Below are 20,404 nucleotides of genomic sequence, written 5' to 3'. Positions count from 1 at the left end.
GAGTCTCCGTCTATCCCTGCCATACACACACCATTGTTCCCTGACCCTCTACCCTCTTTTGTCTGTGCTGAATAACTGGAAGGACAAGGGTATATAGTTCAGTGGCTGAGTTTGCATGGTAGGTGCAAGGTCAGGGTTGTAGGTTTGATCCCAAGCACCACAGAGCGGGGAAGGGATGAGGCCAACAGAATGGGTCAGGAGGCAAAGACGCTTGCTGCCAAGTCTGATGACCCGAGTTCCACTCCTGCAAGTTGTCCCCTGACCTCCCCATGTGCACCATGGCACACACTGTAAGTCAATGTGTCAAAAAGAAATACTCCTTAAGACTGGAAAGAATGTACAGCAAACCATGTTCATGGAGTTCCTTTCAAAACTACAGACTTCTGGGCTAGAGAGACGGCTCAGCGGTTAAGAGCACTGGCTGCTCTTCTAGAGGACCGGGTTCCATTCCCAGGACCCACATGGCCGCTCACAACTATCTGTAACTCTAGTTCTAGAAAATCCAATGCTTCTTCTGGCCTCTGAGGACACCAGGCATACATGCAGGTAAAACACGCAGACACATAAGATGAAAGTTTTTAAATTAAAAAAGAATGTAAATTTCTAAAAATTCTTTTCCTGTCCCATAAAATATAAACACACAAATAAAGAAAATAATTAAGGCCCTACACATGCTCTTATTAGTTCTAAAATTTCGAGTACATAATGCTACTACCTTGGCAGTAAACAGTTCTCTGGACAAGAAAAAAATGTATTAACATGAACACAAATAAATATTTAGATTTGAACTTAAAATATTTTTGCACACCGGGTAGCAGTGGCACATGCCTTTAATCCCAGCACTCAGGAGGCAGAGCCAGGCAGATCTCTTTGAGTTCGAGGCCAGCCTGGTCTACAGAGCGAGATCCAGGACAGGCACCAAAGCTACACAGAGAAACCCTGTCTTGAAAAAAAAATAAATAAATTTGCACATGCATCCTTCCATGACTTGAAATATACTTTGCAACAGTTTAACTATAATCCAACCTACAAGCAATACAGCCATGACACAAGATATCAGGAGTACAAACCGAATGAAGTGATTCCGCCATCCGTGTCTTTGCCACTGGAAGAAGACACAAGAGGAAGGCCACTGTGAAGAAGGGCAGCAAGGTCTTTGTATCCCTCATGGAGCAGAGCATTGTAGAATGAAATGTAGGCCCCGTTGTCTTTATTAAGTATCATCGTAATTAAAGCAGCCGCTCGCTGATATTGAGTGGTCTGAAAAAAATCCAATAGTGTGAGAGCAGAGCAGTGAATACGTCTGCAGCACACATTAGGAGAAGAGTGTGGGCTCTCAGAGGACTGGAAACTCTAAAGAAGCCCAGGATCCGCAGAGGGCTTTACCTGACTTTTCACCTTTTCCTCCTCGACTATTGTTAAAACGCTGTCACTGATCATGTGGTCCATGATGTAGGACGTCTTGATGTCCTTCTCCAGAGCTTCTCTATGTTGAAGCAAACAATTCCGGGCCTTTGCATCCATTGTCCCTCAGTCCTTTTTCTCCCTTCACTGTCAGGCATGAGCTACAGGCCAAGTGTCGAGATATCTGTCATGACAAGAAACATGATATGTGATCAAGAAATGTAAAGAAAGCAAGAATGGGGGTGGGGGGTGCTAGAGATAAGGTTTGTCCGTGTAGCCTTGGTTGTCTGGAAACTAGCTCTGTAGACCAGGCTGGCCTCAAACTCAGACAATCTCAGAGATCCACCTGCCTCTGCTTCTCAAGTGCTAGGATTTGAGAAGTGCTAGCTTCTCAAAAGCTAGGTGTGCCACCACCACCTGGCTTTTTATTATTTTTAAATTATGGTTATACATATACACACACACACACACACACACACACACACACACACATTGGTTTTTTTTTGAGACAGGGTTTCTCTGTGTAGCTTTGGTGCACGTCCTGGATCTCTCTCGCCTCGAACTCACAGAGATCTGCCTGGCTCTGATGGTTTGTATTTAAAGTGGAACATTACACAGTTATTTAAAATTACATGGCACATATCTCTATGCAGCATATATACTGACAAGGAAAGATGTTTCTGAGAAATAAAACCTCAAATAACACAAAGTGTGTTTTAGCTCAAAAACGTACAAGAAGATGCTTAAAAGTTTGTTCTTCAAAGTATTTGGGAGATTTTCTTCTTTTGTAATTTTATAGTGTCTTTTTTTCAACAGACATTGGCATTTTTTTAAATAAAAAAAAAATCTTCCTTTTCTTAAGTCCTGTAAAAGTTACCATACCTAATTCCTAATGTTTCAAAACTTGTTTCCTTTATCCAACCTACCACTGAGTGGCGTTAGTGGCACTGCTGATCTTAGTTCTCAAAGTAGATATCAACCGCAGATCTTCATTACTAAGCACATCCTCACAGAGCCACAGGAAATACCCTCTGACGTCATTCCTCAGACTATAGTAACAAGGAATAATATTCTTTACAGAAAGATATTTCTATTTCCTAACAACTTCCCTACAATATAATGAAAATTAGTAAGGATATAAAGCCCATTTCTGAATGTTTGCAAGCTCTAAACACATAAGCAGAGCTCCATCCAATGATATTAAAGTGTGAATGTCTTTTTTTTTTTTTTGGTTTTTCGAGACAGGGTTTCTCTGCGTAGCTTTGCACCTTTCCTGGAACTCACTTGGTAGCCCAGGCTGGCCTCGAACTCACAGAGATCCACCTGCCTCTGCCTCCCGAGTGCTGGAGGCGTGCGCCACCACCGCCTGGCGTGAATGTCTTAAATAGACTTAATTATTCCTTCAGTGCATGCTGTGTGTGTGTGAGAGAGAGAGAGAGAGAGAGAGAGACAGAGAGAGACAGAGAGAGAGGAGAGAGAGAGAGAGAGAGATGCTGGGGATTGAACCCACCGCCTTATTTTGCATGGTGGGTAAACAATCTCCTACTAGTGCTGCATAATCTCAGCCCTCTTTCAAAACAAACTGAGGCCTTCCTGAGACTAGAGAAGATTAACTCATAACCAGAAGGAATTTACAGTCTAGTAGAACAGAAAGAGAAGTAATCACAATGTGACCGTCCTACATGCAAAACCAGAGATAGGCATGGAGTAATTTAGAGAGCTCGGAAGAGGGGTATCATTCAACTTAAAAACAAAAACAAAACTTTTTTTTTGAAAAGTCATCAAATGTAGCACTTGCAAAAAGAAAAAGCATCTGTTTGTGCTTTTCAAGGTTCACAGAATGCCTAGGAATGGGATGAAATTAACTGAAGAAAACAAAGGAAAAAAAAAAAGAAACGAAACGACTACCAGTTTCAATGTTAACATGTTTAGTCTCCACTGACAGTTGTGAAATTCATTCTGACAAAGGATATTAGGTTATGTCTAATAGTTAAGGAAAAAACACACCTCGGCAACTAATTCCCAATTTCCTCGAGCCTTATAAAACTCAAATATTAGATTTTAAACACTCCTTTCAAACTTCACCCAAACTGAAATGTAATGCTATGGGAAAATTCCCAGTGCCACACCCCTTGGAGGGCCACATCAAGAAAGTCAAACTGAAGGCTGCCAGTCCAGGAAAACAGTAACAGTGGTCTACTTCCTCCTTAGATAATTTCTCTTCCTGACCCAGGAGCAGGATGGTTAACCAATATATCCCCGCGTTCCCTCACCTTCAGTCCCGGGGTTCGACGACAGAACTCGCGAAGAACCTGTCTGGAGGGGGTCGGGGAGAGGAGAGGAGGGGAAGGAGGCGAACTCACCCAAGCCTTGGCACCGGGGTTGTGCTGGGAAGAGCAGCCCCGGGAGGGTCAGAAGCTGATGATCACCACCGATCGCCCTAGAGCAGCCCGGGCATGCAGCGACCCCGCGCCCCGGGCAGGTCCAGATACCTCAGGTGCCTCACCTGGGTATCGGCCGCTCGGGGCGCAGGGGGATGCCCGGGACTTCCGAGCGGCGACCAGCGGCGGCGACGAGGGGTGGTCACCTCGGCGTGCAGACCCCACAGGTTGCCTCGGGCCTTCACCGGAGCTAACCTCGACCCGGGACACAAAAAGCACCGCCACTCCGGCCGCCGCTTCCCAAACCCTCCGGCGGGAGCTGCCCGGGCGGGAAGCGGGCGCCGCTCGGCACGCGCTGCCGCGACCGTCTCCGATGGGATCGGCGCGGGTCGCGGACGGCACACGCCTCCCGCGGCCGACCCCTCTCACTCTTCACACCCTCGGAAGCGCGGAGGAAGCCAGGGAACCTGTCCGCTCGCCGCCTCCGGGTCTCCGCCTCAGGCCCGCGGGGCGCTCAAACACACGCGCCGGGCCCGCCCAGTCCGGACGCGGCGCGCGCGCGCCCGCGCCCCCGCGCCCCGCGCACGCAGACCCGCTCTCCGAGGGCCGGAAGCCGCGCGCGCCCCGCCCGGCGCGTGCCCGCAAGCCCCACCCCCCACGCCGGGAGAGCGTCTTCGCATGCGCGGTGTGGGCGGGGCTGAGTCGCGGGGGCGGGGTGGGAAGGGGCGCGCGCTCGGCGGGACGTGGCACGCTCGGGCCCCGCCCCTCGCGTCGCGTCCCGGCAGCCTGCGCGCCCCCGCGAGCTCGCCTTCCCAGACTGGTTAGCGGAGCCCGGGAGGCGGGAGGCGGGGCGAGCCGAGGGGCGGGGCTGGCTTGTGGGCGGGGCCCGGTCCGGGAGTGGGGCGGGGCTCCTGGAGGCGTGCTGCAGCCACGTCCCGCGGTCCCCCAGCGAAGCCGACCCCCGGCTTGGAGATCCTCAGGGTTGCAGGCATGTCCGAGGTGAAGAGCCGGAAGAAGCCGGGGCCCAAGGGGGCTGCCGCCGAGCCCGAGAAGCGGAGCGATGGCAGGAAGAACCCCGAAGCACGCGGCGGCGCGGGCTGGGCGGACCCCCGCACCGGGCTCAGCCTGCTGTCGCTGGCGACGTGCCTGGGCCTGGCCTGGTAAGTGCTCGAGGCCGCAGGCGCCCCGCTCCTCGCGCCAGCCTACTCTTGCTTGAATGCGTTCACTTAATTCTGTTCTGCTAGCATGCTCCTGTCGCTGCCCGCTAAAGTCTGGGAACGAGTCACCCCGAGACTCGACCCACACTTTCTTCAGTGTCTACTATGCACACACGTCACAAGTTTGCACACAGCTAAAAACCGCTACTTCCTGTCCACTCTGCAGCTTTGCCGGTAAATTTGCCCCACCCTTCCTACCCCCTATCCCCCCCAAAGAGAAAACCGCACAAGGGAAATGTCTGGAATCTAAAAAAAAAAGAGTTCGTTGTTGGTGAGCAACAAATGCTGATGCTTTCTCCTATTTCGAGCAGTGTACCTCCATTAAAACTATAGACCTTTTTTTAAGATTTATTTTTATTTACGTATATGAGTGTGGCTGTGTGTATGTGCACTTGTGTGCAGGTGCGCAAGGAGCCCACAAGAGGGTGTCAGATCCCAGGAGCTGAGGTTACAGATGGTTGTAAGCCACCAGACATGCATGCCCGTAACAGTTGAGCCATGCTCCAACCCGGGGACTATAATCTTATTCCTAAATTACAGGTTGAACTGTATGTAGCACTGTAAAGAATACTTTTCACTTCAGAGTAAACAAACATTCCTCGTTTTTAAACCAAGTATATATTGGTGATATACTAGTGTAATATGGAATAATCTTTAAGACCAATTTCTATTTTCTTCCATGTTTCTTAGGAATAGCCTACTTCATCTTCATAACAAGACTGATACATTAATACATTTTTCATCACTGATAATTATTTAGTAAGAGAGCTAATAGAATTCAGAAGAGACTCCAAACTAAAATACTTTTGATGCTAGTACATTCCATTTTAGTTTACTGGTGACATCCCAAGCCCTGGGGTTTTGGAGGTGTATGGTTGAGTAGTTGGTTTGGTTTATTTGAGACAAGGTCTTAAGTAGCCTAGGCTAGACTGAAACTCAACTATGTAGCTGAAGATGACATTTAACCCCTGATCCTCCTGCCTCGACCTCCCAAGTGCTGGGTTACAGGCATTTGCCACCATAACCTGCTTGAATACTGAGTTGTTAGTTTGTTTGGTTTTTTAAACTTGTTAAAATGAAATGGGGATCGTTGTTCTCTTTAAAAGGAACTTTATTTAATGATGGTATTAGTATTTGTGGAATATATTAATTTTGATCTGAAAAAGAATAAATGTGTTGGATTTGCTGTTTTAAATAAACTACTCGTGCCTTAAAATGTGTGACCTTTTTTAGGTAAAGGGGGGCATGGTACATTTTGGATTGGAAAAGAATATTACTGAGTTGGTTCACTCTAGGGTAGTGGTTCTCACATATCAGATATTTACATTACTATTCATAACAGTAGCAAAATTACAGTTATGAAGTAGCAACGAAAATAATTTTATAGTTGGGAGGGTCACCACAACATAAAGAACTATATTAAAGGGTCACAGCATTAGAAAAGTTGAGAACCTAGGGCTTAATAAAAGTGGTTTTAGCTGCTAAATTTATTAGTGTAGTTCCCATTAATTAGAGAAAGCCTCATAATTCATGAAGTAAACTATATCACAAAACATTCAGCTTTTCAGTAATTCTATTAGAGTTCAAAAAATTGTTCAATAGGGCCAGCAAAATGGCTTATCTGATAAAGGCATTTGACCTGCAAAGCCAAAAGAGAGCCTGAATTCCATCACTCACACTCACACAGTGGAAGAGGAGAATTCTATCATAAAAGTTGTCCTCTGACCTCCACACATGCTCAATGAAAGACCTCTGACCCCACACATAAATAAAAATAGTAATAAGGTGGAGAGCGATTGAGAAAGGTAACCAACACCGACCTCTGACCTACACACACACACACACACACACACTCACACACACTCACACACTCAAGCTTCAAAAGGAAACTAAAAGAATCAAACTTGAAAAGGCATGCCTCATCTCAGCAATTTAGTATTAGGGAATAGGTAGACAAAACATGTTACTGCTTAGAAAGATTTTTGTATAAGCTGAGCTCTGTCTTTGCAAAATGATTTTTTTTTAAATACCAAATCAAAATTATAAAGCTAGAGTATAGTTCAGTGTAAGGCATTTGCCTAATGTGCACGAGGCCTTAGGTTCTGTCCCCAGCATTACCCAAAAAAAAAAAAAATTTATACATTTTTTAAATGGGTGGAGCCTATGATTATTACAAAAACAGTTAATGGTTACTTGTTCTTGAAAGTATTTTACCCCTAGACTTTTTATTTATTTATTTATTTATTTATTTATTTATATAAACTAGTTGCTGCTTTTAGCAAAATTTTTATGGTAAATTTGGGGACAAACTTTAACCTAGCAGGGAATTTGCAAGCATGTCTCAAATATTTCTCATCTCATAAAATTGCTAATGGCACACTGGAATTTTAACAGCCATTGATCTCTTTACATAACACATAGATAAGCATCTAACACATACTTCAGGATCTAGAAATTGGCCCACCAGATCTTTATTAAATACTCTACTTAGTCTATTCTGGTTGTTAAAACAGAAAATAAGTGTGTCGTATATAAGCTGCTTTTTCATCCCATACTTTGTATGATTAAGCTAATTAGGGGGCAAAGATCTCAAACCTTTGCACTGACGACAGTATATCTTCAGAAACCATTTAATGATTGGAAGCTTGTACTTGGGAAGTACAAAACTACATAACAAACCTAAAAGTGTATTACTTTCATCTTTCTCTTAAAAGTCTAGATTTATTTTCTGTCTTAGTTACTTTTCTGTTGACACAACAAAACACAATGACCAAGGCAACTTATAAAAGCATTTAATTCAGGGCTCGTAGTTCCAGAGGGTTATTAGTCCATGGCCATCATGGAGGGGAGCATGATGGCAAGCAGGCATGCTGCGGGAGCAGTACTGAAGTACTTAAATCTGATCCCCAGGCAAGAAGCAGAGACACAGTGTGGGCTAACGGGGAAATGGAAAGGGCTTTGAAACCTCAAAGCTCACCCAGTGACACACCTCTTACAACAAGGCTGTAATCAGACTTTTTCTTGGGCAGCCAGCTCACAAACAACAACATGGAGACTTCTTATTAATTATGAAAGCTTGGCTGTTAACTTAGGCTTGTTCCTAACCAGCTCTTATAACAAATTAACCCATTTATGTTAACTACGTAGCATTAGCTCTCTTCTTTCTTGCACCTCCTAGTTCCTCTCCATGTCTCCAGGTGTCTTCCTCTCTTCTTCCCAGAGTCCTCTCTGTCCCCAGAACTCCCACCAAACCTCTTCCTGCCTAGCTGTTGGCAATTTTGCTCTTTATTAAACCAATCAGAAGGTGCCTTGGCAAAGACACATCTTCACAGTGTAAACAAATACTCCACATTTCCCCCTTTTTTTCTAAATAAAAAGAAAAGGGTTTTAACTCTAACATAGTATAACTATATACAATAAGAACAATTATCAAGGGCTGGAGAGATGGCTCAGCGGTTAAGAGCACTGGCTGCTCTTCCAGAGTTCCTGAGTTCAATTCCCAGCAACCACATGGTGGCTCATAACCATCTGTAATGAGATCTGGCACACAGGCAGAACACTGTAAAAAGAAAAAAAGAGAAAAAAAAAACCAATTATCAAGTAAGAATTACATTCACAATGTACTGTCCATTTGTATTTAGCAAATTTGGAGAAAGTACTCTATTAACTATCCTATCCTAGTGAGTCCAGAGTTTTATGCCTAAACCACTTTCTATCCTAACTTGTATTACCAACCTAAAAATATCTTTTTAGACCTCAAAACATTTTCTTAGATAAGCAATTTAAGCTGTTATATCTTTCAACCTTATATGCTTTATGCCTCTTTTGTAAGTTTCTTTTCTGAATTTGGTAACAAGGAAAACTATAACTATCTAGTCTTCAACCCCATCAAAGATCCAAGAAGGAGGGCTGAAGAGATGTCTCAGTGGTTAAGAGCACCAACTGCTCTTCCAGAAGTCCTGAGTTCAATTCCCAGCAACCACATGGTGGCTCACAACCACTTGTAATGGGATCCAGTGCCCTCTTCTGGCCTGCAGGGACATATGCAGGCAGAGTACTGTATACATAATAAATAAATAAATCTAAAAAAAAAAAATCCAAGAAGGATATAATATTACCTGAATAATAGGAAATGTAGAGCAAGTAACTTCCAAAACTATAGAAAAGACAAAGACATCTAGCTCCCTAGACAGTCAACCAAGGTTCCTCTGCAATATTGTGACATCCATCTTCGGCCTACAGGTCTAGAATATCTGATAGATTTTTCTGTGAAGCTGGAATTTTTAAGGACTATTCTACTTTGTCTTGGCAAAGTTTAGCAGTTGCTTTGTTTTGTGTCCTGTTTGTCCATTTTGGACAGCATACTGGAGTAGTCAAGGCAGGGACAATTTCTTGCCCAGTGGCTAACTCTGCCACAACAAAAGCAAATTCCATAAGGAGTTTCTTCAATGCCCATCATCCTTTTTTGAAGTAAATTGGTGCTGCCAGGAGGAGATGTGTCTTGCTGTCCTGAAAAGCCTTAAGTTATTGAAACATCTTAAATGCCATATTCTGTAGGTCTCTGAAGTGTTTGAAGACCACCTATCTATCTAAAATATATTTCTGTTTAACCTTGAAAACATACCTAACATAACTACAAGTTTGATTATTATAGATAACTAACTACTAATCTGTATTTCTTAATTATACATTACATTTTCAAATGAGCTGCATAGGTGCATTACCTTAAACAAGAGTAGGAACATATATACAGTATAACAAAAATAACCTTAAATTTGTATCAATATATAAAAATCCATACCAATGTAAAATATTGGAGGTTAATAGTTACTTTTTACTTTAAAGCAGATTCAATAATATACCCTTTTATCCTATTCTTTCCATCCCCCCCCCTTTTTTTTTTTGAGAAAGAGATCCTTAAATCCAACCTTCCTTGCTTAGTTTCCTCTCTTACCATGACCCATAACAATGTGCAACCAACCCCACTAAACCGTGACAAACATTCATAACCCACCAAATGACCAAAAATCACCCACCCCAACTCTTGGGAATGTGAATGTTGTATTCTTAAAATTACTTTCTGGCCAGGCGGTGGTGGCGCAAGCCTTTAATCCCAGCACTCGGGAGGCAGAGGCAGGCGGATCTCTGTGAGTTCGAGGCCAGCCTGGTCTCCAGAGCAAGTTCCAGGAAAGGCACAAAGCTACACAGAGAAACCCTGTCTTGAAAAAAAAAAAATTACTTTCTGTTTTCTGGGGGCAACTTCATCTTTAGGGGACCCTGAGAAAATTGTGATAATGGTCAAGTCCTGGGAAAACTAGATGTAACATTGGTTGTTTAGTCTGTGTGTAATGGGAAAGTGCAGGACTTATCTCAAGTCCTGGCTGGAGTAGTCTATGAGGCTGGACCATCTAAGTTAGCAGCTTTGAAGTTGTTCTGGATGCAGAATTTTGAGGAAACTGTAACAGAGGCATTCTGAGAGGCTGGATCACCTGGGCTACTTGTCTTTATTGGTGTCTGGCATTGCATGATATTTTGTTTGTGATCTAACAAATAAAACTTGCCTGGAGATCAGAAGGTAGAACTAGCCACTAGTTAACCATAGAGGTGAGACAGTGGTGGCTCACACCTTTGATTCCAGCACATGGGAGGCTCAAGCCTTTAATCTCAGCACTAGGGAGGTGGAGACAGGATCTCAGCCCCCATTCAGTCCGAGGATTCGTAGAGACAGGAGAGCCCCGTTTGGAATGAGGATTTTGTAGAGGTATGAAGTCTCCTAGTGGCTGGCTGCTCTGCTTCTCTGATCTTTCAGCTTTCACCCTAATATCTGACTCTGGGTTTTTATTGTTAAGACTAATTAGGGTTGCACTTCAGTCTGATCTTTTTTTTTTTCCTTGAAAACACATAAACTTTTAAAAGTAACATACATATCTGCATTAACACAAGTATGAAATATGCAGTGTGCACAAGTCAGTTAGAGATGATTTTTTTTGTTTTATGTTTGAGCAGGTAAAAGGCATCTGTCAACTTTGTAAGTCCGTTTGGACTGCATAACCAAACCTCTATCCATGCCATATGAAAAGATGGCATGTAGTATAAGTCATGAAGATTCTATAGCCAACAATATTTATCGTGTTTCATCCAGACTCACAGCTGTTCCCATAGTAGAGGGATCAGCATATGTGTCACAGGACCTGTATTCTTTCTTGGTTTCTTTTTTCATGTCTATAGCCAATGTTTTCAGGAGGTCTCCCTCAATGAAATCTGATCTTTATTAATTTTAAAGAGAACCATAACTTTTTGTTTCCTGTATAAACAAAGGCACAACCTCTCCCCCTAAACAACATCTTTCTAACTTTCATTTTGAAGTTAAGACATTCTTGAAATATACAGGTTGGTTTAATTTAGCAGTTTCCACAATCCAATGTCTCTCAGGAGCTTTTTTTTTTTTTTTTTTTTTTTTTTTTTGTTCGTTAGCATTTAAAAATTCCAAGTCAACAAAGCATCATACAGGATCCAGATACCCTGTGTATTTCCCATCTTTCTGTGGCTTGTTCCTTTTATATTACTTGACTCTCTCTTTAAAGACTTCACTTTATTATTTTTAAACTATTTATTATTTTTCTATGACTGTCTATACCCACTTTCTTTCTTAAGCATCTAAGCACATTTTTAAGCATACTGTATCTGTTTAGAGGTTTTCTCAGTCTGGACCTGAGTTTATTGCCTGCCTGCAGAATTCTCTAACTGTGGGAGACAAACCTTGAAAGACTAGGCTACTGCCTCAGAGTGGCACTGGCATCTGGCTCCGCCCATAGCTTCATGTCAGCAGGTATGGGCGGGACCATGCTTGCTGCCCCAACTCTGGGGATTTGCTGAGTCCGAACACCAGGAGTTTTTCTGCCTAACAAGGTGGCTGCTCAAGTGCTCTGCTGCACAACAGGTCCTCCTAAAAGAGCCACACCCCTGTACACCCCTGTACACTGCACCTACCTAAGAAACCTCGGTCACCAGGAAGCCACACCAGAAAGCCGTGTTCGACTCAGTGTTCTAAACTCTTTTTTTTCTTTTCTTTTTCTTATTTATTTATTTATTTATTTATTTATTTATTTATTTTTAGCTTTCTCAGGACTTATGTGGATATGTGTGGCCCCACATTGGGCACCATATATATTTGGACTTTTCTTTGGGCCTCCAGCTCACAAATAACGACACAGAGACTTGTTAATTATGAAAGCTTGGCCTTTAGCTTGGGCTTGTTCCTAACTGGTTCTTATAACTTAAATTAACCTGTGTATATTAATCTACATTCTGTCGTATGGCATTACCTTTCTTCTATCCTGTTTATCTTACCTCCTGTCTCCTCGCTGTGTCTCCTGGCATCTCCTCCCTTCTTCTTCCCAGAGTCCTCTCTGTCCCTGGAAGTCTCACTGAAAATCTTCCTGCCTAGCTATTGGCCATTTAGCACTTTGTTGAACCAATCAGAAGGCACCTTGGCAAAGACATATCTTCACAGTGTAAACAAATACTCCACAGCACAAGGCAACACCTCCTAATCCTTCTCAAATAGTTCCACCAACTCGGGACTAAGTATTCAGATATATGAGCCTATGGGAGGCTTTCTCATTCAAACTACCAAATCATCCTATTACCAACTTGACAGTGTTGAAGATAACAGTTGCCCAAGACATGTGTTGTTTGTTTTTTGGCTCTATACTCTTTGGAGGGCCCACCACCCAGCTCCCAAATCACTCACAGAGGCTTATTCTTAATTATAAATTCTCAGCCTTAGCTTGTCTTGTTTCTAGCCAGTTTCCCTTAACTTTAATTATCCCATCTACCTTGTGCCTCTGGGCTTTTCCCATTCTTTTACTTCTGTAAATCTTACTCTTACTCCGAGGCTGGCTGTGTAGCTGGGTGACTGGCCCTTGGAGTCCTCCTCTTTCTCTGGCTCCTTCCTTTCTCCCAGATTTCTCCCTCTATATATTCTCTCTGTCTGCCAGCCACACATATCCTTTCTCCTGCCTTGCTATTGGCCATTCAGCTCTTTTTAGCCCATCAAGGTGTTTTAGACAGGCAAAGTAACACAAGTTTCACAGAGTTAAACAAATGCAACAGAAACAAAAGTAACACACCTTCAAATAATATTCTACAACAGACAAGACTTGTATACCTTATCCGGAGAGATGGCTCAGTGGTTAAAAGTGCTTATTGCAAAGTAGCCAAGGTCAGCCAAATTCACAACCTGCCATAATTCCAGTTCCATGGAATAAAGTGTCCTCTTCTGTCTTCCACAGGCTCTACACACACCATGAACATAAACTCTTGCAAGAACATACACTGTGCCAGGCAGTGATGGTATACACCTTTAATCCCAGCATTCTGGAGGCAGAGGCAGGCAGATCTTTGAGTTTGAGGCCAGCCTGGTCTACAGAGTGAGTTCCAGGACAGCCAGGGATACACAGAGAAAGTCTGTCTCAACACACACACACACACACACACACACACACACACACACACACACACACATTGTATCAGGGTTCTCTAAGGCACAGAACTGCTAGAATTAATATATATATATAAAAGAGAATTTGTTAGGCTGCCTTACAAATTGTGGTCTGAATAGTCCAATGGCTGTCTCACAACAGAAAGGCTGAGAATCCAGTAATTATTCAATTCATGAGGCTAGCTATCTCAATAGTTCAAATCGGGCACTGGAGCCCTGGAGAACTCCTGGAGAGGTGCTGATCTTCAGTCTACATTGGAATCCTGAAGAAGCTGAATTTAATATCAGCCTCAGCAACAGGACAGTGAGAGTGAGGACAAGCAGGCGAAAAGCAAAGGTTTCCATCTTCCGTGACCTTGTATGTGGACTGCCACCAGAAGGAGTGGCCCAGATTTAGAGTGGGTCATCCCGCTTCAAATAATCTGATTAAGAAAACCCCTCACGCTGGTTGTCAGTGGTGCATGCCTTTAATCCCAGCACTCAGGAGACAGAGCCAGGTAGATCTCTGTGAGTTTGAGGCCAGCCTGGGCTACAGAGTGAGATCCAGGACAGGCACCAAAACTACACAGAGAAACCCTGTGGGGGGTGGGGCTCACAGGAGTGCCAGAAGCTTGGGTTTAGTTGATTCCAGATATAGGAAAGCTGGCAGCCAAAACTAGCTATCATACACATAACACAAATAACAGCGTGCTTTCAGAAAGTTAAAATGTTAGAATTTAGGAAGGTGAAGTGGCTCAGGGGTATTTGCCACCAAGTCTGGTAAATACAATCTGGGGCTCACATGGGGGAAGGAAAGAATCAACATCCAACAATTCCGCTCTGACCTCCCCTCTCACCATGAGTGGTACACAAGACCACACATAATAAATGATTTTTCACTTTTTTTAAATGTTAGGGCTTTACTAAACAAGATACAAGCTTATTTAATTACATAAAAACTCGGGCAACCAAAAATTCCAATATGAAGATTCTCTGGAAATTTAACAGATTATAACTTGTTTTTGTAAGTCTTTAACGTTATTTATAATACGACAAATCAAACACTCTGTGTATGTGGGTGCATGTGTATGTGGGTGTGATATATGTAGCTGCATGTTGTACATATATGGAGGCCAGACATCAACATCTATGCCTACCACTGTTGACCTAATTTTTTGACATATACTCTGACTGAACCCAGAACTCACCAGTTGGCTAGTGAGCCTCTTGTCTCTAACCCTCTCTTCCCATGCACTGGGGTTAGACACCTGGCTTTTGGTTTGATTTGGTTTGGGTTTTTTTGTTTTTTTTTTGGGGTTTTCTTTGTAACATCTGCTTCTGGCTCCTTGCCCCCTCGAGCCACAGACCCCTGCCTCTGCTTGTTGTTAGTGTTATGTCTGGTGTTTTGTTTGTTTTGAAGTTTTTTTTTGTTTTGTGTTTTTTGTAAGAAGAAGAAGGGATTTTTTGGTTTTTTTTTGCAGCTTTCAGTTTTTTTTTTTTTTTTTTTTTTTTTTTTCGAGACAGGGTTTCTCTGTGTAGCTTTGCGCCTTTCCTGGAACTCACTCTGTAGCCCAGGTTGGCCTCGAACTCACAGAGATCCGCCTGGCTCTGCCTCCCGAGTGCTGGGATTAAAGGCGTGTGCCACCACCGCCCAGCAACATCTGGCTTTTATGAGTGTGTTGGAGATATGAACTCAAGTCCACATGCTTGAGGGTAAGCACTTTGCCCATTGAACCATCTTCCCAGGTCCTCAAAAGCTCTTTTTGTTTGTTTTTTTGTTGTTTTGTTTTTCAAGACAGGGTTTCCCTGTGTAGTTTTGGCACCTTTCCTGGAACTCGCTCTGTAGACCAGGCTGGCCTCGAACTCACAGAGATCCGCCTGCCTCTGCCTCCCGATCGCCACCGGCCAAAAGTTAAAAAGCTCTTTTAATGAGTAATAGGACTCAGGGTTTTTTTTCTCTCATCCACTATAACTTTCTCTATAAATCTTTTAAGATCTTAGATAATTTTATTTCCAGTTCTTTTGTTACTGGTGTTAGTTTCATATAAAATAAAGGGTTGTACTTTAAACACTTTCTGGTTTTTGTTGGGTGATTTGGTTTGATTTGAATTTTGGTTTTTGTTGAGATGGGGTTTCACTGTGTAGCCCTGGGTGGCCCAGAACTCACTATGTAGGCCTCCCAAGTGCTGGGTTAAAGGCATGTGTCATGCTTGGCTTTTTTTTTTTTTACATCTCTGACCGAAGTTTCCCCTCCCTCCTCTCCTCCCATTCCCTCCCCCGAGTCTGCCCACCCCCCCTCAATCCATTCCTCCTCTGTTTCTGTTCAGAAAGGGGCAGGCTTCCTGTGGGTATCAACAAAGCATGGCATATCAGGTTGCAGTAAGGCTGGGCAGGGCAACCCAGTATGAGGACTAGATTCCCAAGAGCCAGCAAAAGCATTAGGGACAGTTCCTGCTCTTATTGTTAGGAGTCCCACAAGCAGACCAAGCTACACAACTGTCACACATATGTAAAGGGCCTAGGTCGGTCCCATGCAGGCTCCCTGGTTGTTGGTTCCGACTCTGTGAGTTCCTTCCACACACAGAGACACACACTCTGTGAGCCCAAGCTAGTTGTTTCTGTGAAGGGTTTTTTGTGATGTCCTTGACCCCCTGGCTGCTACAGCCCTTCCTTCCTCTCTTCAGCAGGGTTCCCCGAGCTCAACCTAATGTTTGGCTGTGGGTCTCTATCTTTCCTATCAGTTACTGGATGGATGAAGGCTCTCTGATGACAATTGGGGTAGTCACCAACCTGAAGACAGGAGATGGCCAGTTCCGGTTATGTATCCACTATCACTAGGAGTCTTAGCTGGGGTCACCCTTGTAGATTCCCTTGCACCAGGTTTCTGCCTGACCCCCAAATGCCCCCCCATATCAAGACATCTCTTTCAGTACTCTCCCCTCCCCATCCACCCTCCAACCCAACCCCTCAAGTTCCCGTGCCCACCTGCCCCCAGTCTACCTAGGAGATCTCTTCTATTTCCCCTTCCCAGGGAAATCCATGCATCCCTCTTTGGGCCCTTCTTGTTACCTAGCCTCTCTGAGGCTATGGATTGTAGCATGGTTGTCCTTTACAGTTAATTTCCACTTATAAGTGAGTACATACCATGTGTGTCTTTCTGGGTCTGGGTTACCTCACTCAAGATGATTTTTTTTCTAGTTCCATCCATTTGCCTTCAAATTTCCTGATGTCGTTGTTTTCAACAGCTGAGTAATATTCCATTGTGTAAATGTACCACATTCCCTTTATCTATTCTTCAGTTGAGGGACATCTAGGTTGTTTCCAGGTTCTGGCTATTATGAATAATGCTGCTATGAACATAACTGAGCAAGTGTCCTTGTGGTATGATTGAGCATCCTTTGGGTATATGCCCAAGAGTGGTATAGCTGGGTCTTGAGGTAGATTGATTGTAACCCAGTCTAACCTCAAACACATGGCAGTCCTTCTACTTCTTCCTCCAAGTACTGGGATTACAGACATGGGCCACCACACCCAACCTTTTCCTGGTTTTAAATAATAGAATATAGTCAGTGTTTCATTAAATATTAGGTAGCTGTAGATGGTATGAAACAATGTTAAATGGGCATTGACCCTAATAGTGACCCTATAATGAACCATAACTGCTTGCTATGATTATCTGCTCCTTTTCATTAAGTTTGTAAGAGGCATAGAAATCCTTTAGATATAAGTCCTCAGTCAGCTGTTTCCACCATGTAAGGTCTCACTCAGAGTTTGCGCTATGTACCATTCATTAACATGGGGTCCTAAATTTATTTAAGGCCTTGATAGACTTCAATAGATGTGAAGGAGTGAGAAAGATTGCTTTTGGAAGGTCTACACTAAAAGCCAATTAACTTTGTAGGTCTCTTTCTCTACGTCTAACACTTAAGACTTTACCTATGTGATAATGAAGAAGGTCTGAAACAATGTTCTGCTCCCATAGAGACCTACAAATGATCAGATACATCTATCCCTGCTTCATTTATCAAACCAACCCTCTTGTCCAGCTTAGTGTTCAGTGGTAGGCTTAAGGCTTCGACCAAGTGCAAACATAAGGGAGTCATACTCCTTTAAACAGACAGCCATTGGCATGTAGGAGAGATGGAAAGTGTTGTTGGTTGGTTTTTCACTCTTTTGGCTCTTCTGGTGGTCTGCCACTCAGCTCCCAAATAAATACACACCCAGAGTCTGATTCTTTCTTATGAATGCCCGGCCTTAGCTTGGCTTATTTCTAGTCAGCTTTTCTTAAATTATCTCATTTACCTTTCACCTCTGGGCTTTTATCTTTCTCTGTTCTGTATACCTTTCTTCTTACTCTGTGACTTGCTGTCTGTGGCTGGCTCCTGATCTCCTCCCTTCTCCTGCCTTGCTATTGGCTCTTCAGCTCTTTATTAGACCAATCAGGTGTTTTAGACAGGCAAAGTAACACAGCTTCACAGATTTAAACAAATGCAACATAAAAGAATGCAGCACATCTTTGCTTCATTAAACAAATATTCCACTGCATAAACAAATGTAACACATCTTCAACTAATATTCTACAACAGGAAAGTGAATTAAAGGGTCCAAAAGAAAGGACAAAGGAGCATTCACTGGCCTAGCATCCGCAAAACCCTGAGTTTCACCCTCAGTACCACAAAGGGAAGAAGCTAGGGCAGAAATAAGAAATAGATGCCAAGGTCCTTAGTGATTTGTTCCACTGTTAGCATTATTCTGTGTGCTTTTCTAAATATGAACCGGTTTGGTTTGTTTTTAATTTAGTGAACCAGTGACTTTTTTACTGGGGTTACTAACAGTTGTATTCTGAGAGGTTACTTACAAGGAATGGCGATGATTCCAAAGCAGATCTGTCACTGAGGAGGCCACCCCAGCCTAGGTGATGATTCTCAAAGCTGCAACCCTGGAGCTCGCCTGCACGATTTGTGGGCCGCTCTCCAAATATCTTTCTTTCTGTACTCGGACTGGTCAGAATCTTCACCCCCAAGCCACTGTTGACTCCTTTTTATATTGTTGGAGGGTAGCCCCCAAGAATCTTGCAAGTTCTGTTCTCTCGGATATGTGGCCTTTGACTTATTTTCTGGGGTTCATGATCACCCACCTCTTAAGGGAACGTTTCAGATCAGAGGGAAGTAATTCCATACAAGAGGATCCAACTCCGTTGTCCTGCTTGGCAGCAAGTGCCTTGACCAGCCAAGCTGTCTTGCTCTCCCAAACAACTTTCAGTTCAGTTTTTCAGCCTGGAAGTCATTGCTCACTGGGCCCATGGTTTGTTGGTTGTTTTTCTTTACACATTAATTCTACTTGGATCCTGTGAGCATATACATTGAACTGATTACCTTTCTCCCACCCCTTGCCCTCAGCAGTTCTTCTTGGCCAGCTTTTAATGTAGTAATTATATGAACCTGTTTTATTTCTCCAAAATCTCTATGAGATGTTATTGTCCCTACTTTCTAGATGAGGAAACATAGCAAAGATAAGCTGTTTAATTTGTCCACGGTGGTTGGTCACACAGTTAGTAAATGCAGAGCCAGTGCAGCCCAGCTACTTAACCTGTGTGATACGTTTGCCCCCCTTCAATATTAATCCAAAATAAGATCGAGTTTCTGGAGCCGGGCATCGTGGCCCACACCTTCAATCCCAACACCCGGGAATCAGAGACAGGCCGATGATCTCTGTGAGTCGAAGGCCAACCTGGCCTATGTAGTGAGTTCCAGGACAGCCAGGGCTACACAGTGAGACCCTGTCTTGCAAATAAACAAACAAAAATTCTGGGACTAGAGGAACGAAGAAGATAGACGGCTTAGTGGTGAAGAGAGATTGCCGCTCGTGCAGAGGATGCAGCTCTGTTCCCAGCACTGCGGAGTGACTCACAACTGCCCGTAACTTCTGACCCCCACTTCTGGCCTCCTCATGTACCAGGGACACATGTGGTACATATACATACATACATGTGGGTAAACACTCAAACAAAAAATAAATGAAGCCGGGCAGTGGTGGCTTATGCCTTTAATCCCAGCACTCGGGAGGCAGAGCCAGGCAGATCTCTGTGAGTTCGAGGCCAGCCTGGTCGACAGAGCAAGATCCAGGACAGGCACCAAAACTACCCAGAGAAACCCTGTCTCAGATAAATAACTAAATATAAATAAATAAATGAATGAATGAATGAATGAATGAATGAATGAATAAAGAGAATCTTAATTCTAAAGATCCTGGAAATAGACACCACCCCTAGTTCTGAATCGGTCCTTTCTTCTGCTTTAGTAGACTCTGATTTCAGGTCTTTGACAACCTCGTCTAAACAGGAAGACTGGGATTGCTCCTGTCAAAAGATACCTCCGACGCACTAAACAGGAACGAAACACCTTGGACAGAAACATGATGCCAGCTTAAGAACATGATTCTTCAGGGCTGAAGCAGCCCTCTTTGGGCATGCTTTCTTGACTTCTAGAAAATAAGCCATTTTCTTCCATGATTTCAAATGAGTCAGTATGTATGAAATACACACGTGTAACTGGTGTTTCCCTCTCCCACCAGCCAGCTCCCAAATAATGACCCTGAGATTTCTTATTAATTATGAAATTCCTAGCTAGTTCTTATAACTTAAATTAATGCGTATCTTCTAATCTGTGTTCTCTTATGTGGCTCGGGTACCTTAACTGTGTACTGCCCGTGCTGGTTCCTCTGCATCTGGCTGCAGACTCCGCCTTTTTTCTTCCCTGAGTCCTCTGTACCCAGAAGTCCCGCCCAACCTTTTGCTGCCTCACTATTGTTGGTCAGCTTTTTATTACACCAATCACAGCAATACACCTTCGCATAGTGTACAACACTTCTTAAATCTCTGTGGTTGTGTGTGTGTGTGTGTGTGTGTGTGTGTGTGTGTG

At 43.5% G+C, this 20,404-nt stretch overlaps 2 protein-coding genes across 7 annotated transcripts in view; one reads left to right on the top strand and one right to left on the bottom strand.

Annotated features, from left to right (window-relative positions):
• Positions 1–4,171, bottom strand: part of Apaf1 (apoptotic peptidase activating factor 1) — an 84,270-nt gene extending 80,099 nt beyond the window's left edge. For 4 of the 5 annotated variants that reach the window (XM_028880218.2, XM_028880219.2, XM_037196824.1 and 1 more), the window contains exons 1-3: positions 3,768–4,171; positions 1,387–1,588; positions 1,071–1,260 (exon numbers count right to left, since the gene is read on the bottom strand). In XM_028880218.2, coding sequence (XP_028736051.1) covers positions 1,071–1,260; positions 1,387–1,524 — 328 coding nt within the window. In that variant the 5' untranslated portion in view covers positions 1,525–1,588; positions 3,768–4,171. Of the gene's footprint in view, positions 1–1,070; positions 1,261–1,386; positions 1,589–2,330; positions 2,454–3,767 lie in introns of all 5 variants that reach the window. The other variant, XM_037196823.1, reaches the window with a different exon arrangement.
• Positions 4,172–4,678: 507 nt separating this feature from the next.
• LOC114700552 (IKBKB interacting protein) overlaps positions 4,679–20,404 on the top strand; it is a 30,039-nt gene continuing 14,313 nt past the window's right edge. For both annotated transcript variants that reach the window (XM_028880220.2, XM_028880221.2), the window contains exon 1: positions 4,679–4,945. In XM_028880220.2, coding sequence (XP_028736053.1) covers positions 4,776–4,945 — 170 coding nt within the window. In that variant the 5' untranslated portion in view covers positions 4,679–4,775. The remainder of the gene's footprint in view (positions 4,946–20,404) is intronic.

Source organism: Peromyscus leucopus, chromosome 18, assembly GCF_004664715.2.
Source record: "Peromyscus leucopus breed LL Stock chromosome 18, UCI_PerLeu_2.1, whole genome shotgun sequence".
NCBI lineage: Eukaryota > Metazoa > Chordata > Mammalia > Rodentia > Cricetidae > Peromyscus > Peromyscus leucopus.
Note: the sequence above shows the minus strand (reverse complement) of the source record. Positions and strands in the feature narration are given on the sequence as shown.